The 8,433-nt window shown below is 55.3% G+C and overlaps 2 protein-coding genes across 2 annotated transcripts; one reads left to right on the forward strand and one right to left on the reverse strand.

Moving 5' to 3' along the window:
• Window positions 1–4,794: 4,794 nt before the first annotated feature.
• On the forward strand, window positions 4,795–6,315 carry GGTG_14093 (hypothetical protein; the record flags this gene model as incomplete). Its single annotated transcript, XM_009232020.1, has 5 exons — window positions 4,795–4,915; window positions 5,111–5,131; window positions 5,307–5,464; window positions 5,734–6,076; window positions 6,179–6,315. 5 exons carry the CDS (start codon window positions 4,795–4,797, stop codon window positions 6,313–6,315), a joined length of 780 nt encoding a protein of 259 aa, XP_009230284.1.
• Window positions 6,316–7,783: 1,468 nt separating this feature from the next.
• GGTG_14094 (hypothetical protein) lies at window positions 7,784–8,304 on the reverse strand (the record flags this gene model as incomplete). Its single annotated transcript, XM_009232021.1, has 3 exons — window positions 7,784–7,801; window positions 7,876–8,215; window positions 8,258–8,304. The coding sequence occupies 3 exons, from the start codon at window positions 8,302–8,304 to the stop codon at window positions 7,784–7,786; spliced, it is 405 nt and encodes a 134-aa protein (XP_009230285.1).
• Between the last annotated feature and the right edge of the window lie 129 nt (window positions 8,305–8,433).

Raw genomic sequence — 8,433 nt, forward strand, 5'->3', positions numbered from 1 at the left:
GACCCCCATCCACCCTCCCTACCTGCCTATCGCCCAACATTTCGACGCAGATATTTTGGTAATGGCGACGGGAGTGGTGGTGGGGTGTGGCGTGCACATCCAGAGGGGATGAGGGCGTCCACCAGCAACAGTTTCAGCAGCTGGTCTGGCTGCGGGGCTCTCCCAACCACTGGTCGGGCCCGAGAGCATCAAGACAAAGCGGTGCAGGAGCTTGCCGCCCGCTTTTTCTTCTTATTCTCTTTTTTTACTTTTTATGGGTGTAGTGCTATGTGGTAGGCGCAAGTACATATCAGTGATGTTTTTCGCAGCCCCACAAAAGGGTGGTATTCGGCCTTGACGCAGGATAGATGAGAGACATCAAATTGGAACCTGCAGGGCCAAGTTATCAATGGCCCTTGGCACGGTACCCATTACCCCCAAAGGCGTGAATCTCTGATGGGGAGCCCAACAGTACCCTTCTTTTCCCACGGTTGGGGGTGCGTTGTTGGGTGGTTGGTGACCATCGCTGCGACAGGCTGGCGGGTGAAAGAGGACATCAAGCAAGGCAGAAGCAGGGCTTTCTTGCTTCCTACCTCCCCTCGCCCTCCAAATTTGCTCGCCCTTATCCCTTACCTACCTCCCATGCCGTGTTCTTCTAATTCTTTTTAAAATTTTATTTTATTTCAGACTGCTTTGCTGCATCTTCAATCTCTGCAACGCAGCCACCGCCCACATATGCGTGCGACGCTGCAATGCAGGCCAAGGGTGGGCACACACTGCGGCATCTGAGCCAAGCAGCGCCGCCGACCAACCAGATTGGCGCCTGGGTGGCCGTTGCTGGGCCTTCCCCCTCCCACCCTCGGTGCTCCAGTTGCTTTGCAGGAGCCGTGGCGACTGTTGTCTTGCAGTGCCTCTCCACCCACGACGGCGACGCGACCTGCCAAGATAGCCAGGCTCTGGCGGACGAGGGAGCTCCACTGGTTGGATTCTGTTTGCCCAGAGGGTGTGTGCCTGCATGCAGCTGGGAGGGGCATTGCAGACAAGAGACGCCGCGTTTCCTCTTGGGCTTTGCTTCATCCTTTTTTTTTTTGCATGTGAATCAGAGCCAGGGCCCCATCAGGACCCATCAGTGCTGTTGTGCAGTCAAGGCTACTTCTTGGAGTTCGTTTGATGGCGGCTGCCAGACGGAAGCAGTCATGGGAGGTAGCGGATCAAAATGTCGTGTAGGTTATAGTGATCCTTGTGTTACGGAATCGAGCGGGGGGATCCGGGTAGACGTGGCGCCTTGCTCTCGTCCTTGCCTCAATATCTCCCCAGCTGTCAATCGAAACTCGTGCGTGCTCCTGGCCTGGGCACTCGCCATCACCAAACGCCACTTCCAAGTGTGCAAGGGTCGGCGTGGGTGGGGACGGACCGCTAGCAAGGCAGAAGAAATAAAAATAAATAAATAAAAAAGCCCCAAGGGCTGCCACCTGACGGTGCAATCTACACTTGCCTTGACCGGTGTCAATCTGGGCTTGAGAGATGGAGGGGTAGTGAGAGATTGGACATCGCAACCACCTGCATCCTTGTCCAATTCCTTATGCTATCATTACCAACAGGAAGCCATCCAATCCATCCGAGCAGCGGAGGCTTGATATCGTATCACATCGGGGGCGCTCCAGGTTCAGATCCAAGGCGAATCCGGAAGCATCGCCTGCTCCGTCCATCTACCCACACGCCCTCTCATCTCCTCGCCTTGCCGTTGCTCCAGACGCGGATTGGGCGGGGAACCACCGGCAAGATGGCAAGAGTTTAGACGAGTCCCCTATCACCCACATCTTTTCCTCCGGGATGTGACCAAGCAGTCATAGTTCACACCCCAGCTTGGCGTCAGCTCCATCCTGCTTTTCTCCGGAGCCCGCCAGAGCGATAACGGCAGGCTCTCAGGAGAGGGCTGTGTGGGCAGCGAGAAAAAAAAAGGGGAGACTGCCTTCGGACCACACACCAGACAGAGTTAGTTGGGGGGCAACATCTACTCTCGGTAGGCGAGCTCCCTATCCATTCAACCTACAAGCCGCTGCATGCGCTGTGGATGTTTGTCATTTACATCCCCGTGGACAATGGTGGTGTGATTCCAGGCCTCGCAGAAAGTCCGCAGTTCTCCTGTATCCTTTGCGTACGCCTTACCCCGCCTTGAGGGCTCGACAATCAACTTTGGGCTTACGCTCCATTATCCCGTTGTTATTGACTTGCGGTGGGTTCAGGGCATGCCCGCTGGGCCGGGCCCAGCCGCGTCTGGCCCATTCGGCCAGCGAGCTAAACCTCTAGCTGGCGCGTCTCCTTGTATATCTTTTTCCTGGCCCATCCTTCTCTTTATCCACCTCCATGCGGCTTTAGTTTTTGCATACCGCCATTTGGCCCCAGGCTGTACTCCGGGATCAAGTGCTATTCCAGTTCTCTCGAAACAAATCTCGCATAAATCTGGAAAGCGCCGTTGGGGTGCATCCTCGAACCATTACCCACACAAAGTCTACCCAAGCCGACGACAAGTAGAATGCCATGGCAGGCACATCCAGCCCGGATCATCTTTTCAGGAAGGTGATGGTCCATGACGACGAGCCCAAGCCTGTGGCATGCTCGGCAAGCCGTCGTCACTAGTCTTAGCATCCTCGCCATGGCTAGGTAGGACCCTCCAAGACATGTCGCCGATCAGGGTCCAACAGCTCAGGCAAAGATAGACCCTTTGCGTCGCGTCCGGTGGGCATGTCGGGAGGGGACTGGTCCCCACAATCTGCACGACGGATGTAAAAAGGGCAAAGTGACCCTCTGCATCTGTCACATCTCAAATCCACGGCCTTTTCCCAAGCCCGCCACCACCCACCCCGGCACGGTGAATACTCCCATTCGCTTCCACTGTCTTCCCCCCATTCCCTCCTCCCCATTGCGCCGAGGGGGCCATATCAGAGCCGGAAAACAGGATAGTTCCAAGCCCTTGACGTCGTCCTCGCCCTCCATCTCGCCAGCGCTGCGTGTGCCTAGAGCACCTTCTGCGAATGGGAAAATGTGCCGCCCGGCGATCAGTCCCTTTGATGGCCCTCGTAGTCACATTAGAACGGATCGCTGAAAACTTGGAAGCTTGTGAACAAACACACGATGTTCTAGCCAGGCGTGCCAGGCACCGTATCGAACTCGGCCAAGCCAAGATCAGGGCAAACTGACATCACCCAGCCACACCCCTCGCGCAACCCCGTCGTCGGAACTCAACATGGCACACATGCCGAGGGCAGACAAACCGGTGAGCGCAAGAAGATAATAATAAATACATAATAATATCGTTAGCTTGGCTAATTTTGTCTCCCAGGATCCCTTCAGATGACAGATGGGTTCGGCAAGTTTGGCACCCGGCCGTGCCGGCGGCGTTTGTGTTCGGGTGACGGCCTCTCTCTCTCTCTCTCTATCAAAAGTGGATGCCACCCTTCATTTGCCTTCCCCGCTTTCTGGTGTCTTCCGTGGCTCAGCGGCATATCATTTGTGCAGACCGGTTGCTTGAGCTGCAATGCGAGGTGCAGAGGCGAGCAGCAGGCACTCACCAGCATGGTGGTGAATCAGGCGGGGCAAAACAGGATCTGACGTAGCAGCCCTAGCGACCACGACGCACCTCGTTGCAGCAGCTATTAACTGCCCTCCACCAGTGTTGCTGCACGAACGAGTTTGTGCCCTTCTGTGATGGTGTTGACTTTTTATACTGGCGGCCTCTTTTGTGCAACGCCAGCCGTCGATCGTTTCCCCTCGGGGACGGCGTGAAGCGGAGGCGGGGGAGTCGTGATGGAGGGCAACCGGCATGGCTCGCTCACTGGAAATATCATGGAATACTACCCATAACCATTGGGAGGGGGAAATGTGATCCAAACAGGGTAGGTCATCATCAGACAGTGCTACTACCGACCGCCTTGCTTTGAAATCCGCCCCCAATGCTTCCGCTCTCTACCCGCTCCTTCGCGAACCCGCGAAGGGCACCATAGAGGCCATGTACGTGCACACCCCCCTCCAACACCCATCCGTTCCCTAGAAAGCACTGTATTGATCCGCGTAGATGTGTACTCCGTGTTCCGCCGCTCGCACAAGTTTCCTTTGCTTTCTATGTAGCCACGGGATGCATCATCAAGCGAAGGGGGATGGTGTTTTGTCAGGATCCGACCTAGCCGCCTCGACGAATCACCGGTCGACTTGTAAGGAGGAGATGGAAGTCTGTCGTTATCACAAGCGATCGCGACTGGCTCGTGAAATGCGGAGAAGTGACGTCGGATGTCGCGGCAGCGTTCATCTGGCCCTCCTTTCTGAGCCACCACGACCACTTAAGGAGAAGACACACGACAGCTGGCTCGGGCGCTCTTGGCTCCCGTTGATGATCGCGGGAGATGGCTGTCAGGAATACCACTTTGGGAAATTTGAGGGAGCGAGATGAGGGTGCCTCGGACGAATCGCCACTCTGGATCAGCCGCCTACGCCATCCGATCCAGTCAGGGGCCTTGATCGCCGATGTGTGGCGGTCGATAGGGGTCAACGTCATCCATGTAATTGTCATGTTGATACGGAGGAGAGTAGCGCTCGAGCTGCATTTGCGCCTCCATGCGCTTTGCAGTTTCGAGTCGAGGTGGCTGCTGGTTTCTTTGTCATTGCTAATGCGAAAATGGTGAAGGAGAAATGCTTCAACAAGCCTTAAATTGCAATATACTTGGAATGTGATGTTTCCACCTCTGCTTTGAAGCATATGAGTAGGCAATGATACAAAAAGAAGGCTTTAATTAACTCTCCCGTGAAAAAGAATTAAGAATGAAGATTTTAAAGGTTGATACGTTTCGAAGGCCTGGAAAGGAGCTTATGACCAGGCCACCTGTAGTTGGAGGAGTGAGGGATGTGTGCTCCGCCAGCGATTTAAAAGCTAGCTTGACCGGTCAGGGGGAAAAGTATAGCATTCCAACCGGCTTTTGGCTCTTCTTTGTACGAATGGTTTTTGTTCAACGTGTATGGGTTGATGCGACTTTTGTAGGATCTTGGGTTACTACTTTAGAACGCTAGAGCCCCGGGGACGACTTATTGGCTGCGTGACAAAGAACCCGGACTTTAGGAATAACAAGAATATCAACAGTTCTACACAGCAGCGTACCCTGTATGTAAAAGGCTTACACTTTAACAAAGCCATATTTTAGCCAACAGTATCTTTTGTGCGCAGATCCTCCTCACGGTAGCCATCCGGTGTTACCGGTGCCTACTTCCGGCAACCATGGTTAATACCCTTTCACCATATATTGAGACAGATATATGCTGTGCTAGTGTTTTTTTAGCCTCTGCCGCCGCTCTACTTCGTTCTGGTTTTGCGACCGGGTTATCAATAGTCCACTCCTTCAAGGCAACCACAGTCAGGGATTTTTACCCGACAGGCTCTCCGCAGCAGCGACAACCTAGCGCTCTCTATCCAGGGCATTTCATCGTGGACAAAAAGGTACGACCCGTTAAGCGGATAATAGATAATACAAAAGAAACTCCAATCCTAATCTCCACTTCGCGCACGAGGTTTACTATCCCTTTATTGTTCAATGTTTGTCCCGCGACACACATTCGTCACCTTCATAGCCCCCGCAATGGGCCCACGTTGATATGGCAAGATTGAATCCTATTGGAATAAACCCATCGAGATCAAGGTGCCGTTGTGGGTAGCCCAAGCTGCAAAAGTGAAGGCACCGAACCTGCCTCGCTATCCTTCCATAAAAGGCATGCTTCGAACCGGCTAGCAGCCTCTGCGTGTGGGATACTTTTGTCGTTCTAGGTCAAGCCAGCCCTCTCCTCGCATCGGTATTAACATGTGTTGATCATAGCGTTCGCTATTCATCTTTCATGGTTGACACCTCTGGCCATATTTGTATGCTTTATGACAGTATCTGGGCGACAATTCCTAGCCCTGCATCATTTTCAATGGTGCTAACCGATTCATGCCATAAGGAGACCAGAAGGATCTACGAGACCGGGTCAGTCTTGGGGCCGTGGTGCCCAATATTCCTACGAAGCACCAGTATGCAGACACCAAAGTCTCCCATTCTGAACAGATTTCCCGCTGGTTTGTCTAGATGAATTCCAGGAACAATTTGGGTTATTACTTGCGCCTCTTCATTGCAATAGTGTATATGCAGGCCACGGAAATAAATTACAATCGCTGCAGGGCTGATGTTTGTTGTCGCTGTCCTGTCCGTACGAGTATTCGCCGCGACCCGGGCTCTCTCTTTCAGGGTTTCTGTCGAGCTCATCCCACCTCGTCATGTGTCGAGAACTCGCGCCAAGACTGTCCCGTTAAGATGAGGGTTAGTTGGGGAGGGCATGCTTGCGGCCATGGTCGTATTGGTTGCTGGTGTGATTGCTACGTCTGTCTGATTAGCCTGAATGCTAGTCAATCCTTAGGTTTTGCATTTCTTAGGAGCAGGAACATGAGAAGTGGAGGCCATTAGAGACAAAACCGCTTTATAATAAACTAAAAACGAGGCCGGGAAGCTTAGGGCAATAGAGTTGTCATCAGTCATTGTCTGGACCAGGTCGACGATTCTGCCATGGAGGCCTAATGAAATTTAGTCTGCAGATGGAATGGACAAGGGGGTGCAATCGTTGGTCGCATACTGGTGCAGTTGTGCTGATGTCGGGTTGGGTGCGTTTGGCAGCGGGATATTAATTGAGGTGGCTGGGAAGGCGAGTGAATGAACAGACGGGGGAGGGTATGGTGCTCGATTTGCCGCTAGTGCCGCACGAGAAGATGTAACCCGTGCTCTGAAAGCTTCCAAGGACAAGAGATAAAGAAGCGGGCAAACACCCGTGGCGAGGCCGGAGACGTGCTTTGGAGCAGCAAGGTTGGTGGGATTAGGTATGCTGTGCCGCCGTCGGACACGCGGCAGGATGCAGACGTTTGACCGCCTGACCTCGGGCTGTCTCCGGGCATGCATGCACGATGAGGAGTCATAAAGGAGGGGGCGCTGCCAACCAGGAGAGGACTGGCAACACCCACAGTTCGTGGTTGGATCTGGGCAGGCTGGCTGCCATGCGCCGGATGATTTAAGCTGACGCGATTGTGGACAGACGAGCGGACAGGGCGACTCGACGGAGGGCTGCCTAAACAATTTGCAGGTAGGTGGCGATGGGGCCGTTAATCGTTTGTCCAATCCGGTGGCGCTGGTGGTGCTGCGATATCTCGGCACGAAACGCGGGACAAACGGAGTGTGGAAGGGATCCATAGGGATCCATCATTTTGGTGAAAAGGCACCGAGCAGTCTTGGAGCAGAGGTCAGCCGCCCAACACGGCATAAGCGATAAGACCCCGCGAAGGCCACACCGACCTTCTCGTAGCCCATCCAATTTTGATCTTCTGGATTGATCTTTTGGATTCTCTAGAATTTTCATATCCTTGTTTTGCCTGTCAAGCGCTTGTCAACCATCTCCCGCTGTCAAACACCTGTCAGGTCGCTTGCCCGCCTGCCTGCGTCACTAACACCCGCTTCCTTGCATGGCCGTTCCCTCTCTCCCTCGCTCCGACACCGAAACTCGACCGCTAACTGGCTGGTCCGCCTCCATACCAAGCCCAATAGGGGAGCAGGGCGCTTGATCGCTTGCGCCAGCACGTTTGCAGATTGGGCGTGCATGCCCGCCCCCTCGGGAGACGCTGCTGGGCTCGTTTCTTGAACTGCGGGCGACGTTTTCCATCATACATCCCGTACGATTTGCGACAACATCTGTTTGGGCTATTTTTTTTTGCACATTCAAGTCTCCTCTCGCCGAAGCGCTGTTAGCCTTGGCCATGCCGCTACTTTCCCCAGAAGATGGGGTCAGGCCGTCGCTTTTATGGCCAGCGCAGGAACATGGGGAATCGACACCCACCCGCGCCGCGCGCAATGCGAAACTCGCACAGGATGACGACTCGAGGCCGCGCCGGCTGCGCCAAACACCTGGCACGCGCCCCCTCACCACCCTCATAACCATGGTCCTTTCTGGCGCCGGCGCCAGCGCCGTGCCAACCCCCACATCAAACGCCACCACCACCTCCGCCGCCGCAGCCTCCGCCGTAGTGACCGAGGCCTCGAGCGCGGCCCCGACGACGACCACCACCATCCCCTTCGCCTTCGGCGCGCTCATGGAGCCGATCCCCAGCACCGCGACGGCTGCGGCGCAGGCGGCGCAGGCCGATGCGACGCAGTCGGCGGCGCCGGTGGGGCCGACGCTGCCGGGCCCGACGGCCAGCCTGACGGGCGGCGAGAACTACATCGGCGCCATCGTCGGCTCCGTGGCCGCTTTCCTCTTCATCGTCATGCTGGTGTGGTGCTGCCTGCTCCGGCCCCGGCGCCGCCGCGCCCACCGCCGCGCCCGCGACGTCGAGGTCGTCTACCGCGCCGAGAGCCGCACCAGCAGCGTCCACCACACCACCAGGCGCGGCGAGGG

Source organism: Gaeumannomyces tritici, assembly GCF_000145635.1.
Source record: "Gaeumannomyces tritici R3-111a-1 unplaced genomic scaffold supercont2.134, whole genome shotgun sequence".
Lineage (NCBI taxonomy): Eukaryota > Fungi > Ascomycota > Sordariomycetes > Magnaporthales > Magnaporthaceae > Gaeumannomyces > Gaeumannomyces tritici.